The sequence below is a fragment of the Euprymna scolopes genome, chromosome 44 (genome assembly GCF_053919585.1).
Source record: "Euprymna scolopes isolate OS-2025 chromosome 44, ASM5391958v1, whole genome shotgun sequence".
Lineage (NCBI taxonomy): Eukaryota > Metazoa > Mollusca > Cephalopoda > Sepiida > Sepiolidae > Euprymna > Euprymna scolopes.
In genome coordinates, this window is record NC_136525.1 from 33520415 (window position 1) to 33545299 (window position 24885).

At 33.6% G+C, this 24885-nt stretch overlaps 1 protein-coding gene across 1 annotated transcript in view; it reads right to left on the reverse strand.

Moving 5' to 3' along the window:
• The window catches only part of LOC145268778 (uncharacterized), a 223918-nt gene that overhangs the window by 60579 nt on the left and 138454 nt on the right, over nucleotides 1-24885 (reverse strand). Inside the window, exon 2 of the mRNA XM_080124390.1 lies at nucleotides 18615-18665. Coding sequence (XP_079980516.1) covers nucleotides 18615-18665 — 51 coding nt within the window. The remainder of the gene's footprint in view (nucleotides 1-18614; nucleotides 18666-24885) is intronic.

Sequence of the window (24885 nt, forward strand, 5' to 3'; positions counted from 1 at the left end):
AGACAGTGTAAGGGACATAACTCGATTTTACCCACATTTTTCAATTCATAATTTCATCGAAATTCCTAAATATTTTTAATTGACTATGTTGATTTTTGTCTTTATTAATCTCCTATGCTTAGTTTTAAACTTGTATTTCTCACATTATTATCTTTATAGCAATCTAGGTTAAATTTCTCACATAGTTTATTTCAAACTTATATTCTGATTTAGTCTATTTTAATCCATCATAATCTGTTCATCTCAATATTTTGCAATTACTTAATATTTGATATGTTTTCGTGCTATTGAAATGTCCCAGGTGTTATTTTGTTACCAATAACAATTATTAAATTTAAATTTAATTCTATTTCCCTTATATAGTTTATTTAGTTTATTTTCCGTATATTAAGTTAACGACCTACTACTTTATTTATTGCCATCATCCTAAATTCCTCGTAATAAATTTAAAAATTCTCTTACTACACTTACATTTCATTCACAACATAATTAAAATTTTTTTACATAAATGTTCTTTTTATCAGGTCTTAGGCGTGATAATAAGAATTTATTTCTATGTAGACAGCTTAGTATAACAAAACATTTTGTTTAAAATTTCTTTAGAATTCACTATGTGGTATGAGTCAAGTAAGCATAGATCATATCTTTTTGATTTACTGGGTTTGTATTTTCTAGCTTCATCTACCATCGGCCATTTTAATTCAAATTCTATTTTATTCTTATTTAGTCCCCTCTCTCAATCCTCTAATGCAATCGTGTTTCTCTTCTTATTTTAATACTTAGTCTTGTCCTATCCTTATCATCATTCTACTTTACTTCCTTCTCTGGTCCAATGTTAAATGATGCAATATGTCATTAAAATTACATTCAGTTATCCCTAGGTATATCTTATTACTATTATCCACCTTAACTTCACATTTGTATACAATTTCAGAAAATAAACAATTGCCTTCCAATGGGCATTCGTTAGGTATTCTACAATTACATTTTTTCTCAATATTTAATTCTCCTGATTCACTCCTACTATTATTCACTGTTTTTTTTAATTTTACCATTATTTGAACTTATTATAGTTTTACTTAAATTTGCAGCAGTTTAGAATTAAAGTTTAACTGTGTTCTTATTAATTATTTTACTTAATCTATTGTCTGAGGGGAAGTTTTACCAATAACTTTGTAAAATTCTTTAGGGATATTATTTTGTATGTGTTCACTGAAAGGTGAATTAAACCAGACTTGCTATTTGCATCTATTTCTTCTTAATTGCATTATTACTATTATATGTTTGTTTTTCATTTTTAATTTCATTCTTTTTATTCTTTTCTTTATTTTTATAACTATTTTTATTCCCTACATTTCTTTTTCCCTTAATTGCCATGTTATATGATATTGTGTAGTTAATCCTACTATCTTTATTATCCACCTCCTTTATGTATTTGATTATATATGTTTGTGTTACAAAATTTTAGTATGGCTAATAGAAAGACTGTATTTATTTTTAAACATAATGAATTAAAAATTAGAAGAACTGAAAGGGCTAACTGATTTCGAATTTTGCTCAACAGAGCAAAATTGAGGTTAAGATTAAGTGAAAAAAATATGATGTAATGGAGAGTAACGGTAAAAATAAAGGAATCAATTAGAAACTATATTAAGTCTGAGAAGATATAGCCTTTGCTTACAAAGAGAAGGTCTAAAATCAAACTTATTTGATTCAATCCTAATTCTTGCAATCAAATTTATTTGATCCAATCCTAATTCTTGCAATCAAACTTATTTGATCCAATTCTAATTCTTGCAATCAAACTTATTTAATCCAATCCTAATTCTTGCAATCAAACTTATTTGATCCAATTCTAATTCTTGCAATCAAACTTATTTGATCCAATTCTAATTCTTGCAATCAAACTGATTTAATCCAATCCTAATTCTTGCAACCAAACTTATTTAATCCAATCCTAATTCTTGCATTCAAACTTATTTTATCCAATCCTAATTCTTGCAATCAAACTTATTTGATCCAATTCTAATTCTTGCAACCAACCTTATTTTATCCAATTCTAATTCTTGCAATCCAACTAGCACCTGCTCCATACTGTGCTCCAATGATACCAAGGTAACAAAACTTCTTGACGACCTCAATAGTTTCACTCTCCAGATATACTTTCCCCACATCTGAGATTTAATCCATCTTCATTGTCTTACACTTCTTGCATATGAAATGATTATCCTTTCATATGGCTTATTGCACTCTGCGATTTTTTGCCAATAATTTGATTTGATTTGGTCTTGGTAACATTCACTGTCAAACCATTACTTTCCATAACATTCGTTAAATTCTTTAGAAAATAAATCTTCTATTGTTTTACAGTCACAAATCATACAGCATCTCAATTTGGGAGAAAGAAAAGGTTCGTTTGGTTTTTGCAGGAAATTAAGAAATGGTGCCAATCCAAAATTGGGGTGTTTTCAGGGGTCATGCTGATCATGAAAAAAAAAAAAAGAGTAAATCTCTGAATGAAATAAAAATCTTTAAAAGCAAAAAAAAAAAAAAATAAATAAAATAAAATAAAATAAAATAAAAAAAGAAGAAAGAAAAGAAAAAAAAATCACTTTTGGAAATGCCATTAATGAAAACATGTCGATATACGCTGTCGGGGTTCTTCACCTCATCTGCCCTCATCGAAACAATCAATTCTTTCCCAAAACTCTGTGAATATTTTAGGAATCTATAGAAGAGTCAGATCCATTACGTTTTAACTTCCTGTGAGGAATCTCTGATGCGGCTGTCAAAGTCCCATTAAGATCGCACAAGAAAAAAAATAAAAGGGAAATATTATGCACTTTTGATGATGAAGACTGACAGAGAGATAGAACCTAAAAATGCATGACAGACTGACGAAAATACTATTTCAAACTTAACATACTTTTGCTACCACATTAGGCTATATCTCAAGATACCGATTTCCTGATCTGAAATGCACTTTCCTTTCCATTTACAATACTCAATCCCCCATCCAAAATTTTCCTCTCTCTTTCTTTTCCTTTCTTTCTTACGCCCCACCCACCAATGAGGCTAATGTGTGTGTGAGTGTGTATTTGTATGTACGTACATATATATATATATGCACACACACACACACACACACACACACACACACACACACACACACACACACACACACACACACACACACACACACACACACACACACACACACACAAACGGGCCTCATATATATATATATATATATATATATATATATATATATATAAACTAAATAGTAAATTGTCTATGGCAACATAGCAAAATAGATTAAGACGCTGGACTGAAATACATAAGGTCCGGGGTTCAAATTCTAACAACAGTCAAGCTACGCTGAAGAGGGGTAGGGCCCCGAAACACGCGTGTATGTAAATGACTGTTTTTAATAAATGAAAAAAAAAAATATATAATAATAATAAATAATTAAATAAAAATACATCCAAATAAAAAATGGGCGACTTTCTAAGAAAACACCGGATCTCCAAGGTGGAGACGTTAACCTTAATATCGTTTAAAAAAACAGCGACAAAAACTATATATATATGTAAATAATAAGAACAGATTTGCAAAGTTCAGTCATACAAACGGTTAAAATCCGCAACCTTTTTGAAAATACATTTATTATATATTTTTATAAATTTAGATTAATAATTAGTATTAAATTAATGAGTTTAACAAATACAAATTATGCTAGTTGAGGATTGTGAAGTCAGGAATGCTTAAAAAGTCTTCACTCCCATCCCCATCTACTCTGAACATCTGTTAATATAATCTTGAGAAGAATGTGCATAAAGTTTTGCTGGTATCAACACCTATATCTTTTAACTGTTTTGAACAATTTTAATTGTAACCATGACAGCCCTGCCGTTTTAATGTTTATATAAATAATCATCAATAAGGTCAACAGGATAACCATTATTGATGATTATTTCCCTGATCTTAATTAATACTTTTGTACATAGTGCCCTGATGATTTGTTCACCTAATAGATTGAACGCCGAACTCGATAAGATCAGGGAAATATTCATCAATAATGGTTATCCTGTTGACCTTATTGATGACTGTATTTTCAAAAAGGTTGCGGATTTTAAATCCCCTAAAAAGTTTGGACCTTTGAAATGCCCGGTTTAATTAAAATTACCGTGGATTGGGGAAAAGAGTAACAGACTTTCCAAACAGATTCGCAGAAGTATTTATGACTGCTTTTATTCTGTGTCCTTGCATTTGGTATATACTACGAGACCTGCATTTCCTTCTTTTCGCAAGGATAGTTTGCCTTACATCCAAAATAGCAATATTGTATATCAATTCAAATGCCAATGCGATGCTGGTTATGTTGGGCGAACATCATTGCATCTTTTGACTCGTATAAACCAGCATGTTCCATCGAAGATCAGACAAGTGAAGATGGGATCTGGTAGTCTCCCTTCTTCTGTAGCCTTGGACTCTGCTATTGGCCAGCATTTGGTTGACAATCCATGCTGTGCCGATAGATATAAAATAAAATGGTTCGAGGTGCTACTTAGAGCGGACTCCAGAAACCATTTAAAGATTTTGGTGTCTGTCTCTATTGCGGTGTCGAAACCTTCTTTGTGCCGGCAGAAAGAAACATCCAACGCATTGTTTCTCTTTGGGGAACTGTGAATCTTTTCTCCCATTTTTTTTTCCCTCGTTGCGCCATTATTTCAATTGTTTTTTAAACGTTAATAAACTTTATTTTAGTGTCCCCGTAATTTTTGGCACATTCAATAGTTCCCCATAGAACTCTTTACTTTTGACATAGTATTATTATTTTTACGCTATCGATTTTCTCCTGATGAGATGATAGCTGAAAGAGCTCTCGAGAGACTTCCACCCATTATATATATATATATATATATATATATATATATATATATATATATATATATATATATATATATACCAATCCTTATTCAAGAAGCTCAATGCAATTACAGAGCAATATAGTGAATGAATGACAAAAGCCTATATTCCAAAGTTCATGATGTTGACCATCTTATAATTTATTCCTTTAATTCAGTTGACATTTACAATTCTTGACAGTATCTGTTTCGTAGCACAAAATCAATCACTTAATTATTATATTAATTACTGAATCTATTTTGCCCTTAACTCATCAAAAGAAATAGCAACAATCAATCCATCAAATGGAATAAAGTGCGTTTTGACATGATTGAATCCGAAAATTGAAATAGAAGCTGTAAATAATATATCATATGTTTCCATTACACCATTTTGAATTTAGAAAAAAAAATCTTCTCCTGATGAGCTACGGGCAAAATAGATTCACTAATTGATATAATAATTAAGTGATTGATTTTGTGCTACGAAACAAGCACTGTCAAAAATTGTTAATGTCAACTGAATTAAAGGAATAAATTATAAGATGGTCAACATTATGAATTTTGGAATATAGACTTTTTTCATTCATTCAGTATATATATATATATATATATATATATATATATATATATATATATATATATATGTGTGTGTGTGTGTGTGTGTGCGCGTGTGTGTGTGTGTGTGTTTAATTGAACAGCAGGGATAATTCCTGTTTGTTTCTGTTGCGATCCTTTTTTTCTATTTGGTGGGCAATATTTGAATGTTCTGTTTGAGTGTAAAAAAAAAATTTGCTATAGTTGCGAACATTTTCGACTTCCATGAATTGTCTTCAGGCGAGTGATGAATTAAAAAATTGTGTTTCGTGAATTTATTGAAAAGTCGATTAAAACCGTTGAAAATCATTAAAAGCACTTAAGCCTGATTGATATAATAATTAAGTGAAAGCACTTAAGCCTGATTGATGGTCGGTTTGTTGATGTGAATGAGTGGAAGGCACAGGTTACAATGCGAGGCAGCTAAAATGGTGGTATTTTTTGTTAATATGTTTCTAAATTCACTTTTGGGGACGTCATGTGCTATAAAGTGTCGGTAGATGGAACTATTAGGTGAAGACAGATGACATGTAAGCTGGTGAAATATACGGGTTCTAGTCATGCTGATGCACGAGTTGTTTTTGGAGACACATTCCCCTATAGGACATTTAAAAACATACACGATGTTGCTATTAATTGTATTTTTATTGCGGACTATTATCCTCATCTTTTCTTAGTTGTTTCGCAACGTTTCGACCAGATGGTAACCTTCGTCAGGTGGTAACCGCGACGAGATAGGAACTCTGAATCTCCTGACTACATTCACTGCAATTACTGCCTTCCATAGTTGTCGTCTCACCACGTTTTGGCCAAGTAAGCCTCTGGCCGGCTTTGGGTAGGATTGAAACCGCTATCTTCAGACAATTCTTACCTGGAACCGTAGAGATTCAACGTCTCTATCAATGATGTTGCTAGTTTTTAATAAATTGTCGTCGAGTGCCGGTTATTGCTTATTAGTAAATGAGCTGGTTGAATTTTTTTATAATAAATTTAGAATTTTTTTCAATGGTGGAACCATATGTTTATGCACGATATTTCTTATTTTTTTTCATCGATTTTATAATTAGCATGCATATATATATATATATATATATATATATATATATATAAATTTTTAAATCCATTGAATGACTAAAATTTGATATCTCTCTTTCTCTCTCTCTCTCTCTCTCTCTCTCTCTCTCTCTCTCTATATATATATATATATATATATATATATATATATATATATATATATAGTACAAGATTTTTTTGAAATTCAAGACAGATTTTTTTCTCTTATATAACCCTTGTTTATTTCACCTTGGATCTCTTCATTACAGCCGTTTCGTTAATGGGATGACAATTCTATGATTTTATGTTTCCATATGCGACACACACGCGCATATATATATATATATATATATATATATATATATATATATATATATATATATATATATATGTATATATATATATATATATATATATATATATATATATATATATATTGATTTTTCTCCTGTAAAGTCAGTCATTATAAGAAATTAACTGAACATTTCCTATGCAAATCTTTTCCACTCAACACCAACGACATTTCCTACAGCATGTTTCACAAAAACATTTAATTATTACAAAAAGCATCACATTTATTCAGAGACTTCTGTTTCTGCCCCCCACAAAACGTCGTCAAAATAGGTAAGCAACCGTATGAAAAAAAAAAGCAGGCTCCTTCAGTCTGTGACAGACTATGGATACCCACAAAAGGTTGCTTGCGCGTGAAATTTTTGTGGCAGGAGGTGTGCAATCTCCAACCACACCTCTCCTGAGACGACATTGTTAAATACCAGTGGCAAGTAAAGTACAGGACGACTGGAAACAAATGCCGAGATAAGCGGAGAGCACATACAGCGCCTAGAATTACCAAATGGTTACCAGGTTCAACGTTGCTTAACTTCAGTGATCTGACGAGAACCGGTGTGTCAACGCGATTATGTCATATAAAATATCTGTTAACACGCTATCCTTTGATACCTGGTCATCATATGTTTATAAAGGTTAGAGACTCACTGGTAGAGACTCACTGGTAGATTCCATGTTTCTGGGATTTCTATTTTGTAATTTTGCCTGCTTGCTGTAGGTAACCGCATTCAAGACATTCAATGCCCACCATGTTTCACCACACAGGCAAATACAGTTTGAAAGTCGATCTTTTCAATTTATATATTTTTACTTATTTCAGACAATATAATGTTCTTATAGATTTCTTCGAATAAGGCAAACAGCTCAAATTTACCTACATAGTTACGACGTGTAGAAATTCATGCTTTCACCACAAAAAGGAAAACAGGTGTGAAAAAGGAGAAAAAAAAAAACAAATATAACAAATAACTTTTACCAAATGCAAGAAAATTTATTCTTCTTGCAATTCATAATCTTTTTTTGTTTTTGTTTTTTGGTTTTAGATTTTCTTGATAAGTTTTTTTAAAAATTCAATATGGCTGTCATGCCTAAAAGATTCGATGTCGTATGTTTAACAGAAAATTTTTGAATTAAACAAAAATACAACTAATAATCAATTTAATTTTCCACCGATTGCTGACAGTTACATGGTTTGAAGTGAACAAAAGTTAAAAATAAATAAAAAAGAACAAACTATCATTTATGTTGGTTTCAATGCGTCATTGCTTGAGATCATTCCAGATCTTTCTCAACCTTTTTCCTTGCTTTTCCTACTTTTGTTTATTCAACTATTATTACCGTTATTAGTACACTAGCAGGGAGACCAGACACGTTGCTCAGGATTGAATGATGATCAATGAATGTTTCACACTCCCATATTTTTTTGTCATCGAAATCGGTGAAATCGCCCATTTTTCAATCAAATTGATTGATTGCATGTTCTAGTTGGGGACCTGTTGTGGTGCACCGGGAGGAAGCTTCACATGCCTCCTCGCTGCGACTTAATCCACAATACATTTTAATCTACATTGCACTGTAGAGAACCTATTGTTGATTTTATAAAATTATTTTTTATATATATAATAACTTGAATTAAAGTACAAAAGTCGAGTTTCATGCTTCAACTGTGCTCCAAACAGAAACATTCATTTCGAACACGCCCCTGTCATATCAAAGAACCTATACTGATTTTTATATGCCTAGCCTTACTGCTTGTGCGGTGATAATGGCTTGAATCAAAGTTTAAAATGAAAAAGTCAAGTATCATAGTGCAATTGTGCTTTAAACATTCATTTCGAACGCGCCCCAAAGAACATATTACTGATTTTATATGTTGGGCATTTCTACTTGTGTGGTAATAAAACTTCTCAAATGCACTTGTGATGTTAGGCTGTGTAAGGTGTTAACTTTGGTCAAAATCGCCTGTTCTTTCTTTCATCGGATTTTTTTCCAATTATCGATACTTATTGAAAGCATTCTGACACAAATGAACACTGCCAGGCGCATAAAGTACTTTTGTGTGAAATTTAATAAAAATAGGTCCAGCCGTTTTCAAATCCATAGAAAACAGACGCACACACACACATAGACATACACACACAACAAAATTCCTTTTGTATAATAGGTAGATAGATAGGTAGATAGATAGATAGGTAGATAGATAGATAGGTAGATAGATAGATAGATAGATAGATAGATATTTTTATATTCCTGAATTATTTTGATGAGGATTGATAATTTGGATTACAATTTGGATTATTTAGATCACTATTTCCATTTCGCTTATTATATTCACATCGATGTTGTCATTGTAAACTCCGATCTTCTTCAGGTTCATAGACGTCTGTGTTTTTTCTTCATGCAACGTGAATTGATAAAAAACTCTACTCCAAAGAATTCGCCATAAGCAATCATTCTTATTGCTAATTAGTAGCATTTCATTTTTGTTGATTTTTTTTTTAATTTCCTCTTATTATGAAAATAAGATAATCAAGAAAACGCGGAAAATGATTATTTTTTAATAATTTCTTAATAATTATTTAATTAATGCCATTTTATGTGGGATGATAGATTTTAATTTCCTTCGACATTTGAAAGTGTTTTACGTATATGTGTATGTGTATAAGAGATCCTTCTCAACCAAAGAGAAGAGGTGCTGACAGAGCATTGTCCCCAAGCATTGAAATTGGGGAGCATTCAATTATATTCAAACTATCTCCCTTTCTCATATTCCTTAATACTAGGACTTATACTATTTACCTCTCAAGGAGATTCGACACAAGGTTAAGTGTTACGCTGAAAAGTCAGTGCGCTAGGATTAGCACACTCTGGTCCTAAAAAATTCACAAGCAGTTTCATCAGCATTTCTTGGTAAGGACGCCTCAGGCGCTTAGTGATAAGCTAACCCCTTCTTAAAGAGAAGATAAAGCTTGGGAGGGTGGACCACATCTTTGATATGAAGTAAATAACTTTATGAAATAGTCATTTACAGGCCATCCAAAAATTCAACATGCCTGAGCAGCTCTGCTTGCATTCCCTGGTAGAGGCGCTTTAGGCGATTAGCAATAAACTAACCCATTAAGGAGTGAGTGATGGTGTTTAAATTGTTAATGACATGAACTGAAAATCTGGATGTGCCAAGTTCGAATCCAGTTTGTTGCATGGAAGCATTTTCATCAAATCAACACTTGACCTTGTGTCTAACTTCCTGGAAAGTGTGTGTCTGTGGGATGAGGGGAAATAAAATAAAGCAAAAAAGTTACTGTCGAACTGATTGCCGAGGACGTATCCCCGATGTGTTAAATAAGTAAATTCAACTTTTGGGGCTTAGAATCAATCAGGTTGACAATGGGCATCACTAAGGCTTCACCACATCTGATACAACATTCACACTGGTCAGGTTGAGTTGGTTTCACCCAAAGAAGTTTCTAGAGAATATTGAATTCACAAGCAGTTCTCAGTTGTATGTATCATAAATTTTTGTATGCATCTTCCAGTCAGGGGACATGACAGCATTAATTTTTGTATGTGTCTTCCAGTCAGGGGACATGACAACATTAATTTTTGTATGTATCTTCCAGTCAGGGGACATGACAACATTAATTTTTGTATGTATCTTCCAGTCAGGGGACATGACAACATTAATTTTTGTATGTATCTTCCAGTCAGGGGACATGACAACATTAATTTTTGTATGTGTCTTCCAGTCAGGGGACATGACAGCATTAATTTTTGTATGTATCTTCCAGTCAGGGGACATGACAGCATTAATTTTTGTATGTGTCTTCCAGTCAGGGGACATGACAGCATTAATTTTTGTATGTATCTTCCAGTCAGGGGACATGACAACATTAATTTTTGTATGTGTCTTCCAGTCAGGGGACATGACAGCATTAATTTTTGTATGCATCTTCCAGTCAGGGGACATGACAGCATTAATTTTTGTATGCATCTTCCAGTCAGGGGACATGACAACATTAATTTTTGTATGTGTCTTCCAGTCAGGGGACATGACAACATTAATTTTTGTATGTGTCTTCCAGTCAGGGGACATGACAACATTAATTTTTGTATGTATCTTCCAGTCAGGGGACATGACAACATTAATTTTTGTATGTGTCTTCCAGTCAGGGGACATGACAGCATTAATTTTTGTATGTATCTTCCAGTCAGGGGACATGACAGCATTAATTTTTGTATGTATCTTCCAGTCAGGGGACATGACAGCATTAAGTTTTGTATGTATCTTCCAGTCAGGGGACATGACAACATTAATTTTTGTATGTGTCTTCCAGTCAGGGGACATGACAACATTAATTTTTGTATGTATCTTCCAGTCAGGGGACATGACAGCATTAATTTTTGTATGTATCTTCCAGTCAGGGGACATGACAACATTAATTTTTGTATGTATCTTCCAGTCAGGGGACATGACAACATTAATTTTTGTATGTGTCTTCCAGTCAGAGGACATGACAACATTAATTTTTGTATGTATCTTCCAGTCAGGGGATATGACAACATTAATTTTTGTATGTGTCTTCTAGTCAGGGGACATGACAGCATTAATTTTTGTATGTATCTTCCAGTCAGGGGACATGACAGCATTAATTTTTGTATGTATCTTCCAGTCAGGGGACATGACAGCATTAAGTTTTGTATGTATCTTCCAGTCAGGGGACATGACAACATTAATTTTTGTATGTGTCTTCCAGTCAGGGGACATGACAGCATTAATTTTTGCAATTTTGTGCATGGAAGTGTTCCCCTTCTAACATGTGCTTGATTTTCCTAGATGGTCATCCATCTTGTATTAACCAAGCTCAATGTTGCTTAACTAATAAGCCTTCGAGAGCCTACTATCCTCAATTTTCTGGGACAGAAAGAGGCACTGGATTCACAGACAGGTCTGTATTCAACGTTTGTGTGAGGGAGGGGGGGCTTGGAGATGTCAGACTTGGCATGTCACGGATATGCCAAAAGACTGGCCTTCCTGATTAGAACATTGACGAAGGAATCTACGTGGTACTCCTTCAATCGAAGTTGCCTTTCCTGACCTCATCCTTGACTACTCAATCAAGAGTAGGTGTAGACCAAAGGGTGACACGGTTCTTCAGAGAATGCTGAGCCACGCTGAAGAAGCTTCCTCGATTCAGTGATCTTTCATGGCTTTCCAGAAAGGAACTACACATAGAACTAGTAAGGCGGCTGATGATGACCCACTCTGTACGCACCTGGGATAGTTGAAGGAGAAGATCTGTTTTGAATATAGTTGAATTTGAGTCATCTCAACAACTCTGAGTTCTTGCTCACCTGGCAACTGGCATTGCCCTTCGATGCCATGCAATACAGTGCCAGAATAGTGGTTCTTTAAAGATGGGATGACTGAGTTCGCTTTTTTTGAATGCTCCGAACTCCAACAGTACTGAGGGTATGTCAGCGATATGACGGCTCATATTGATCCCGAGCATCCTCACTTATTTTATGTTTCCTATGTTATCGACAATGGCGACCTGCCATGGAACAGAGAAAAAAAAAAAATACTCAAAATCTACAAAGGTAGTAATTTTAAAAGTGAATGTTGATGGTGAAAGAAAGTAAAGAATGTCACTAGAGAAAGTGTACGTTTATAAATAGGAAGTGTGCGTGCATCTGTATGTAATTTTTAAACATCTGTGCATGTGAGTCTCTTAATGTGTCTGTATTGAATTTGATTTGCAAAACTAAAAGAAAAACATGTTCTCCGGCCAGGATTATTTTCTGAATTCCATAGAACATGAGCTTGATTCACACAAACAACACAGATTATCTTATGATGCTGAAAAAAAAAAAATCATAAATAAAAAAATAAGATGATTCTGATTGCAAGTAATGATTAAATAAATATGAAATTACCAAATTTATTTGTATTTTTTTCATATTATAATAATATTAATTTAATAATTTCTAATAATATATTACATATATTACGTTGAGAAGAAAGTTCTTGGGGAATTATTAATTTTAATTTCAAATAATGTATTTTCAAATAAGTTTTCGTTATAATACATTAACTTTGTATATCATTTTAAAGAACGTTTTTCACTCTATCTAATCGTTTAAATTACAATCGTTTTAAAACAATTATGTCTTCATTTCAGAACGTTGAATACAAGACGAAAAAAAACAAATTCGCACAATTTTCTCTTTTCAATTCAAGCTAGGCCGAAAAGCTGCTGAAACAGCTCATGATATCAACGAAACATTTGATGCAGGGGCCACTACTGAACATACAGCACAATGGTGGTTTCAGAAATTTTGTGGCAATTATGAGTCTTGAAGATGATGAGCAAAGTAGTCGGCCAGCGGATGTTGACAACGATCAATTAAGAACCTTAGTTGAAGCCAATCAATTGATTGGGAAGACAAAAAATTTTGAAAAACGGGTGCATCATGAATTGAATGATAACCAAAAGAAACGCCACTATGAAGTGTTACCTTCCCTTCTTTTATGCAACAAGAACGACCAGTTTCTCAACTGGGTTGTGAATTGCGATGAAAAGTGGGTTATTTATGACAGCTCAGTGGTTAGATGCTGAAAAAGCTCCACGACACTTCCCGAAGCCAGAGTTGCATTAAATAAATATTAAATTACATGGCTTTTTTTTATATTATAATAATTACTGGTGACATATTGGATAGAATGATAGTTAAAATAAAACTTAACAAAAATTAGTGATTTAATCGTATTTACTTTATTTTGCATACATGTTAAACTTAGTGTAAGTTCGAATTATTGAAATAACCAAATGTGAAAGTTTACTGCACTAATTGGGAGAGTCCAAATGTCTTATTTTAAGTTAGTTCAACTTCACACAATTGAGACACCATTTTTTATATACTACTTATGCATATGTGATATCAAAGTTAACTAATTTGCATATTGGATTTGAAATAGGGCATTTCATTAATTAACTATCATTTGTTATTATTTTACCGATTGCAAGCCATAACTGAGACCCTGCTTTGACTCAAATGGTCATTTGCTCAGATTAAATAGCAAAAAATGTCATCCTCTCCAAAATTTGTGCATTGAGCATGGGTCAGGATGGACAAAGGAAAATTAGACCAAGCCGGATGTGTTGTACTCAGCAGCACCTCAGTCAGAAACGGGGGGGGGGGAGAATGCACCAGGCAATAGTCTAGTTTGAATAAGATGGTTGCACAGCCATGATTTCATATTAAAGAAGACTAGGGTAAGCAGTCTATCAGGCTTTGTTTTTGGCCCTGTACAAAGGGATACTACAAACATCCCTCTAAGTTTGAGGAAGGTTAGCAAAAATAGTCCTCTAAGTTTCATGTCAAGTTTCATGTGGCAGGCTGCCATAAACTGCTCTGAAGAAAGACCACCATAATTAGCCCTCCAGGTTCTGATCCAGGTTTAAAATCAGTGTGGAAAACTGCCACAAACAGCTTTCTTAGGATATTTGTCCAGCGTTGAAAACTTGTGCATGGTTTATTTCTCTGACCTTATCTCTGGAAGATGTAACAAGGTTGAAAGTGAGGACAGTGAAGCCGTCACCCCTAAAAGAAGAGCACTGTAGTCTAATAAAAATTGCCTGGACAGCTCAGTCAGCATTCCTCAGAAAGAGGCCTTAGGCAGTAAGCAAAATACTTACTACCCCCGAAAGATAGAAGACAATAGCCTAGAAGGGTAGACTTCCTAGAACTACACAAGACCAAAGCCAATAAGGAAAAAAGCCATTTCAATATTGACCTAGATTCTGTTGGTGCTGAAGCAAAAACCATGGTGGGTGTTTTCTTTGTCAAATAACCACTCTTCTAGATCACGCTTCAGAAAAGGAGTTGCTTCATCTTCCAATGATGATGCTGTAGATACTACCAGTTCAAGAGGTGGGAGCAAGCCATTCAACTCTCCTATACATGTGGATTGCCTTCTCTCTTGAAAAACAGAAATCTTGAAGATGTCTCAACTGGCATGGATAAAGAGTGGTAGCACTACAACTTAAATACTGGCTGAACAATAAGGAAGCTGATCACAGCTGATTGGTCAAATGTATGGGTGTATGGGTGTGGGGAGGGAACTTTGTTATGACCTTTGTTATGATAAACTCCGATCTCAAGATGAGAACAATATTTCAAATAATTTAAATAATGCAAACTAGCAAGACCTGTAGAAATTCCACTAAATGAGAAATATATTTTCATAAATTTGATAATTTTTTGCGCTCTCCAGAAAACTATTATTTTTTTTGGACAGAAAAACCAATACTATGCAACTTGGCCTTTTTAAAGCCAAATTTTGTGAATTTGGCCCTTTTTGAAGTAGTTTGGCCTTCAACAATTGTATTTGGCCTTCTTCCAAGCGTAACATACATACTAACCAAGGAAAGAACAAGCATAATATTATATACATTGACAAAATGCTATTTTAAATTTAAACATCGGAAACCTACATACAAACGGACGAAGCCTCTTACATTTTTGCTGTAGTCACATCTACTAAATGAATTAAAATAAAAGACATTTTTATTTCATTCGTTTTTTTTTTTTCTGGAAATCAAAAATGACTAATCTGATTGATTGAAATTAATTTGATAGACGAATTGATAATTTAATTCGGAAAATCATTTCGACTAAAAATTATGAGCAAATAATTAAATTAAAAAGTGAATATTTGTGTGATCGGCTGATTTGATTACAAAACGTTTGCTTAGATGCAATGTGTGTTTGTGCACCAGTAATTTTCTTTTGTTTAGATTTTAATGCACCCCGAACATTGCCACTGAGACCTAAGTGAATTAGGGGCTACATTAGTAGGGGCATCCTAAGTGGGGAGTTGGGCAACAAGATGTGTGTTCACATTACATTTAAATTTTTGCACATTGGTTGTAGTAACGGTGTGGAGAGGTATAATAATATGCATTCATAGTTAATGTGTGCCCACTAGAGAAAAACATTGGTGCCTGAATGCAGAACCCTTCCGATACAAAAATAATACAAACATGCAAATTTAGGCGCTGTTGGGCAAAAAAGACGGATTGTTGTTTTGTATGAGTATTTTGTTTTTCACTGTTGTCACGTGTGAATTTATTGTGAGTTGGGAGAAAATAAAAGAAAAAAAGGGCCGATGTAGTTTAGGTTAATAAGTGAACGTTTCATTGTGGCAGAAAAAAAGAAAAAATTACGACTTAAGTCTGCATTTCATTCTCAACCCAAAACAATTTCCATGACTTAAATAGGAACTGATTCCCTAAAAATATTATTTGGTCACAAAAAACTATAGACAATCTTTCAGGGAAGTAGGGAGCAGGGAGGAAATTCCAAAAGTAAGTGGTCTGAAGAAAGAAGACCTCGACAAACCCATCTAGCAGCAAAATCCCACTCCTTCACTGTTGAAGTCCCTAAATGTTGGAAAGCCATTTACTTTAATAGCTTCTCCCTCGGACTATTAGATTTTGAAATTCCTTCCTGGTCTTCTTCTTCCCTGGTTGTATGAACACGCAGATATATTTGATTATATCTTTATTTTTTTATGTATGAATTATCTCCCTTAGATCTGGAGTTATTTAGTTATTATTCAAATCACATAGATTTCACTCATCTCCTCACATAGTCCACTGTAGACATGTCTCCCAAATAAAACCCTTTTATGTCAAAGCCACAGCATGCTTTCTTTAGGGTGAACAAAAATAAAAAAGTAGAAACTTTACAATATCTAATATTAAAAATATTGTAAAAAGAAAAAAAAAAATATCTACGGATCTCTACAGTGAAGGGAGGTGATTTTGTTGCTTGTTGAATTTATCAAAGTTATTTATGTTCATGGAGCACAAGTGTAGCAAATTTGTCAGAACATATTCTGCTGTAGGGCAGCAAGTTCGTTGGAGCACATTCCATGAAAGTACTTGTAAAATAAGCACAGGGATGCAACATTGTGGTGATGGGGCATGGGGCTGGAGCTTAGTAGACAGTGTGCAACCTGTTAGATGACAGACGATTTTTGGGACTCTCTCTAAGAGGGACAGATTGGTGATTAGTGCAGTAGTCCAGATATGACAACAATATTCCATGCCAAGGCAGATCGTAGATACTGAATTGTTGTATTTGATATATTAGAAATATTATATAGAGCATGATCATGCTAACATACTGGTTCTCATTAGATCACCAAAGTTAAGCAATGTTGTATCTGGTCAGTACTAAAATGGGTGACCATTTGGTAATACCAAGTGTTGTATGTGTTCTGAAATCTAGAGAGGAGTGGGCACTGCCAAGTTAGTCTTGCCCAAGACATGTTGCATGAAATAATGCAGTGCACCAATGACCTGGAAAGGTTAAGAGACACTCGGATTAGACATATTGCAAATCAAAAAGGGCTGAGATGCTATAAAACCAACCACATATGCCAATCGATGAATCAGATTACATTTTGGTGTTAAATAATTCCTGAAGAGTACTCTGAATGATTCAAATAATCCAAATTATCGATCCACAGCTCAAAAAATTCCAAAATATAACTTCATATTTTTTTTAGTCTATATATTTATTTATACTTTTATTTCTTTTATGTATGAATTATCTCTCTTACATTTGGAAGGTTTTAGTTGATTTTTAAAAATTGTTTATGCTTTAGTAATTTTCTTTGCTAGAATAATTATTTCTGGAAAGAAATTAAAACAATTGACATTCATTCTTTTTTAATGTAACAATAAAAAGGAAGAAATGGCTAGTCAAAATCAAACAATGTCAAATTTATTACTATTTCGGTCAAACATGGAAATTTTCACACTGTAACTATAAATAATATATATAACTATAGATATAGATATATTTGAGTACTATATATTTAATTGTATTTTTATTTTGTGGTAAATATCTTCATTATATTTTGAACGTTTTACTAATTTTTTAAATTGTTCTCATTGTAATAATCTTCTTTACTAGAATAATTATTTTTGAAAAAATACTGAAACAAAATATTCTATTTTAGTGTGGAGAACATGCTATAAAGAGATAAAAAGAAGAAATGGTTAGTCAAAATAAAACATTAATTTGTCAGATTTATTGCTAATTTAATCTAATATGGAAAATCCGACAAAATTCCTTTATATATTTGATTAATTCTTTATTTTTTATGTATGAATTATCTCCCTTAGACTTTGAGTTTTTAGGAATTATTTAAAATTGGCTTCATTGTGATAATCTTCTTTGCCAGAATAATTATTTTTGGAAAGAAATTGAAACAAATTACATTTTTTTTTTAAGTGTAAAGAACATTTGGCAAAGATAAAATGAAAGAAATGGCTAGTTAAAATCAAACATTGTTAGATGACAGACGATTGTTGGGACTCTCTTTAAGAGGGACAGATTAGTGATTAGTGCAGTAGTCCAGATGTGACAACAATATTCCATGCCAAGGCAGATCGTGGATATTGAATTGTTGTATTTGATATATTAGAAATATTATATAGAGCATGATCATGCTAACACACTGGTTCTCATTAGATCACGAAAGTTAAGCAATGTTGTATCTGGTCAGTACTAAAATGGGTGACCATTTGGTAATACCAGGTGCTGTATTGATTTATTGGTCCAACATAGAAAATCCAACAAGACGTGTTTATATATTAGATTTTCTAACAAATTATATACAAAGAATTTACTTACCAGAAATGTCACTACTAAAAACTGTGACTTGACTCACAGCAAATAAGCTAACTGTAAAAGAAGAAGAAAAAAGAAAAGTATTAGAAGTTATTTTATGACAAATAGAAAAGAATGGTTTTGAACAAACAAACATTTTTGTATTTATTACAATAGATGTTTGTCTGTCTGTCCATCACATTTTATTTTCAATGAATCTTGGCAAGCAATTTTACCCTTCCCCTTCCCCACAAAATAATGGTGAAAGTCCAGAGTTCAACCTAATTAAAAATCAATTATTAATAAATCTTTATAATGTATGCACCTCGTCATGAAACGAAAATGTTATATTCCAAAAATCATGAAAATTGATCAAGTGGTATTTTTTGTAACTAAGAAAATCTAATTTTATAAGGAAGTGAAAACGTTTGATTTATATATTTTTTATTCTGCAGAAATTTTACAAAACAAAAAATTTGGTACAAGGCCAATCAAAAAATTGAGGAGGGGTAGGTTTATGGTAATCCTAGTCACTGTACCTATGGTTGGGCTACACAAATCCTAGCTAGAATTCTCATTCACCATAATACCACAAGCACACCGGTCGTCCTATTTAAGATTCCTAACTTAAATGTGTTTTTTTGTTTAAAATTTATATATATATATATATATATATATATATATATATATATATATATACATACTATTTATTTGAGGGTAAGCAGTTACATTTGGTCGCTACAAACAGCCATCTGTTTCAGTCAATGAGACTTCATTAGGCGACCCTGAACCATTCGACGGCGTTGAATGGTTCAGGGTCTCCTGACGAAGTCTCATTGACTGAAACAGATGGCTGTTTGTAGCGACCAAATGTAACTGTTTACCCTCAAATAAATAATAAAAAATATTTTGCACTTGCTATCGAGCACTATCTAACAACCTTATTGTATTCATTAGTCCCTACTTTTGAGCATCTCAAACCTTAATTTACATATATATATATATGTAAATTAGGGTTATATATATGTAAATTAAGGTTAATATATATATATAACCTAAGCTGAATACAAGGATCGGCAAAGCAGCAACAGCAATGGCCCACCTCACCAAGCGAGTGTGGGAAAACGATATGCTGACTGTAAACACCAAGATGAGAGTCTATCAGGCAGTTGTGCTGAGCACTCTCCTATATGGTAGTGAAGCATGGACCCTCTACTCCTACCAGGAATAAATGCTTTCCATCTTCGCTGCATCCGCAGACTGCTTGGCCTGACCTGGCAGGACCAGTCACCAACATCGACGTTCAAGCCAAGGCGCGGATGCCCAGCATGTATGGCATCTTGATGATCAGATGTCTGCACTGGCTGGGCCATGTAAGCCGGATGGATGATGGATGAATCCCTAAAGACCTTTTGTTTGGGGAGCTTGCCTCTGGTACAAGACCTACTGGCAGACCGACCCTCCGCTACAAGGATGTCTGCAAATGTGATCTGAGGGCTGGCAATTTTAGCCCCTCGAAGCTTGAGATTGCTGCCTCAGACCATGAGTATTGGCGAACTACCATCCAGCGTGTAGCTGAGACATCTGAGAGGAGGAGAACCATACGTTGGTGTGAGAAGCAAGCCTGTAGAAAGGAGAAGACAGATCCAGCTTCGACCCCAGCCCAGACAGAGAGAAAGAAAAGCTACATCTGCAGCAACTGTGGCAGGTCCTGTGGCTTCTGCATCAGCCTGCATAGCCACACCACAAGCTGCAACCCCCCGATTGAATCAGGACGCGGAATTTCATAATCTCTCAAGATCAACGGAGCCAACAATTTATATATATATATATATATATATATATATATATATATATATATATACTTTATACGTAAAAATACGATTCTATTAAAAAATGTTGTATTCGCCATATTTAATAGGGGGGAGACTCTATATTCAACCTACTGAGATCAAAATCAACCTTGTAATAGCTACAATTTACTATTAAAATTGCTAAAAATTAAAATAAAAGATGATTTTCTATATAAAAAATACTTGACCAATTCATATGATTTTTGGAATATGACATTTTCGTTCTGTGACAGATATAGACATCATAAAGCCTTTTCTCTTTCTTTAAAATTAGATTGCCTTACATTAAAAACACTTAGCAAAAGTGTCCAACTTCCAAACTTGAGATGAAGGATTGCTCAATTTCCAACCATTATCATAATACAACTAGTATACAACCATTTTCATAAAAAATGATGTAAAAAAATATGCTTCATCAGTGTTCCCACTAATATTCATATAAAATCATAAAATTATATCAGTAGTTTAATTTTTTTTTTTTTTTTGAACCAGAAAAAACTGACTTATCGTTTGGCTTTTTCCGAATATCTGCATAAATAGCTGAAAGATGTCAAAGAGCTTATTTAATCAGGACACACGGAAAACAGATAACAAGTTAAATTATAAATTGATTCAATCGTAAATTCGTGTTTGTCGGGAATTTCCAAAAGTGAAATAAAGGGATGAACAAAAAACAAATAATTGCTACCAAAGGCAATAAAAATAAGCCAGGGTTGAGTTATAGATATTTTAGGATTAGGTAAAAAAACCAAAAAACAAAAAAACAGTTCGGAAACAGTTGGATTAATACTAACAAAAATTAATTTAACTTTCTCCCAAAAAAATTTATCAAAGTTGTTTCATTAATTTTATTCGTAAAGCAAACAAAAAAACCTCCAAAAAACAATATTTTTTATAAAAATAAACAGACGGTGAGTGTTTTTCTTGTTTAAATTATGTTTCATTTTGTTGTTGTTATTGTTGTAATGCTGCCTCGTTTTGATTTTGATGCCGATTCGTTTTCACTCATTTTTACGTAATTCAACGTCAGCAAAAATCGGTTTTGTTTGGTTCAAAAGTCGTACTCATTTCTTCATATGTAAATTATTATTATTTCTGCTGACCTAACAAAAAGGAACATCTACAGTTTATTTTTTATTTAGAGTGAAGATTTATTTCCTAATTCATTTCAGACAGTGGGGATTGTCTGACTTGCTATTTTCTTTCCAATGTGATTCTGTCTAAATCTTTTTTTTTTTAATTTCAGTAGTATACTGACTGCTATCACGGGTTGAAAAACAAAAAAACTTTGAGTTTTTATATTTTCTTTAATTTACTTCCTTTGATTATTGGGTGGTAAGGGTAGGGTTAGGAACATAAAAAAAAATGATGCCTTTTTTTTACATAAAAGTCACCACTTATCAAGGTCTGGAGGCCACTCAAGGATAAGGGTTAAAGAGTGTACAGTAATCAATGGGATAATATCATAGTAATCGTTAGTAGTGGAAATTATATAAATTGTCTTACTTAAGAATTTGTTTAGGTTGGACTTCAAGACTACCAAATTGTAGTCAGTTGGAAAACAGGCAAACGGAAGAGAGTTCTACAGGCGTGCAGTTCTAAGAACAAGCTTTGTTCATGGAATCTACGTTTAGATTTAGGCACAGATAAAGAGTGGGGGAAATTATTGACAGTGGTTTCAACTAGACAGGTGTTTTTCGTGAAAGTTTGGCGAGGGGAAACCATAGATTGGAGCCCAGACGAGCACTTGCCATGAAAATAATGGTAGAGCACAGACTTGCAACGTCTCTTCTGTGGGAAAGAAGTTGCAGGGAAGAGAAAAGGGCATTCCCTACTAGGCTACAGTCTATTTTGAACTCTGTCAAGGCAGGATAAGTCTTTCTAGTGGCTTCTGCCCAGATGTAGCAACAGTACTCCATCCTTGGATGTACCTGGCTTTTATATAGGTAGAGAATTGCATCAGCAGTGAGATATCTAATGGAGCGGGAGAAGAATTCCACCATTTTTTCAGCGACCTTGGCACGGATTTGATGTACATGTTCCATTTCAGATTAGGAGTAAATGTCAGACCCTGTAGCTTGTCAAAACATGGAGCCTCCCCAGGATGAGAGATATTCATTTCAATTGATGGGGATCAGAGCGGTGATGATGTAAAGATAGAAGTTTGGTTTAGATGCATTAAAAGTAACCAGCCACCTCTTTCCCCATTGTACCACGTGCTCAAGATCAGAGGAGAGAGAATCAGAGAAAACTTGGTCATTTACGGCTTTTGATGTGTTACCATAGATGGTAGTGTCATTAACATAAATGTCTAGGAATGATCTTAGGATGTGATTTAGAAGATCATTGATGTAGATCAGGAAGAGAGTTTGGCCCAGGATGGACCTAAGAGGGACAGCATTAATACTGTGAGCTTCTGATTTCTACCCATCAACCACTACTCTTATGAACCTATCAGAGAGAAATGATTTAATAATTGAGAAAATATTTCCAGCTATACCATAGCTGGAGATCTTGTGAAGTAGACCTTTATGCCATACCCTACCAAAGGCCTTGGATATGTTAAGAGCAATTGCCCTAGATAGGAAACCTCCATCGAGAGACTCGCTAATCCTATGAGATATAACCGTTAGCACATCTGCTGTAGATCTAGCAGAATGGAAACCATATTGCATGTCACTAAGAAGGTTATTTTTGCTGATGTGGTTGATTACTTCTCTATTTAATATGGATTCCAGCAACTTACTCATGATGCACAGGAAACTTATTGGTCTGTACTAAGAGGAAGATAACCGATCACCTGAATTCTTAAAGGCATACTGATGAGGTTTTCTGGGTGTTGGGAAACAATTCTCCTTAAGACAATGCTTAAACAGTTTTGTAAGCATGGGAGCTAGTTCTGGTTGAAGCTTTTTCAACACTATAATTGGAATACCATCAGAACCAGTTGCTTTATCAAGGTTCTTGATTAGCTTGGCAACATCACGCACAGATATTTGTACATCACATAGCATGTTTTCAGACACAGGAGAAAATATGGGGAGTTGACGGCCTTGGTTGCATAGGGTAGAATTAGCTGCAAAGTTCTTAGCAAAGAATTTGGCTTTGTCTGATGCTAACGAGATGAGAACCAAGCTGTTGCTCAACTACTTTGGACTTAACGGACTGAGTATATAACTCTCTTGCATCCTTTATTACTTTTTTGCAGTGGCTGCTGGCAGTCCTTAAAGCGGCTTTAGTCTCAGTACATCTATAATGTTAGCAGCAATGTAAAAAGTGATTTCTGAGCACAATGACAGCAGCACATTCTGGAGAGAACCACGGCTGGCTGTTTGGTTTTTTTCTGGAATTTTTGGAGGGTATGAAGCGGTCTATAACTAACCATTCCGTCTTTGGAGTTAAAATCAATTTAGTGTTACATAGTAATAGGGAAAAAGACAGTTTAACACTTTTTTTGGTATTATGCAGAGAAGGTATCATGCTGAGATAATAGCAGTATTATTTAGAAATCCATGTTAAAGGTAAACTTTTGACATCTTGAGTGATGTCCCCTTATTTGGAACTCTCTTCCTTTCAGAGTCTTGTTCTCTCTCTTTTTGGTTAACTCTCAAAAAATAAAGACGTGAAAAAAAGCTATCTCCTATTGTGTGGGCCTATATATTCAAACATGTTCAGTTCAACAACCCATTTTTAACATGGGAAGGTGTTTAGTAACTAATCTGTACTTCCATCTAACAATTTAATAAACTAAGCGTACTGTAAAACTTGAATTTAAGTTGAAAAAAAGAAATCTAACATGGTACCGTCTCTGCATAAGTACCCACTTTTTTGTCTTAAGCTATATAAGAAATCATGACTCCATGAGAAATGCAGTTCAAGTAAGACACAATTTTGTAAAAAATTCGATTATTCTAGCATATTTACACATTTAAGACGTGTTTTTCTTAAGATTACATACATATTACTAAATATATTTTAACTTAAAATAGTTCCTCATGTAATAAAACTGAAAAAAAGGCATAAAATTGTTTTTATCGCCCATACATTTTTTTTTTATTACATTCTGTTTAGGCCGGCGATCTTAACATTTATCATGAATTCGTTTTAAAGAAATAAAATGAAAATATTGTGTGGATAAATTAATACAGATGTAAAATTTATTTTAAAAAATATTTTAAATATGAAAAAAAAAAAAAATCAAGGTAATTTGTTTCATGTTTACTTGCAATCAAATTCAAGGATTATTTATCGTTTTCTCGATTGCCAATATTTCATTTTTACAAAGATAAAAATCCCTCCTACACACGAAATAAAATCGGTTAGAGAAATTTTTAAAAATCCTGTTTCAACCTTGGTCTAAAAATATAATTATGGCGTTTAAATATGAATAGATTAAAAAAATAAAAAACAGTGAAGCATGTATGGTCCCCCGTGAGTTCACA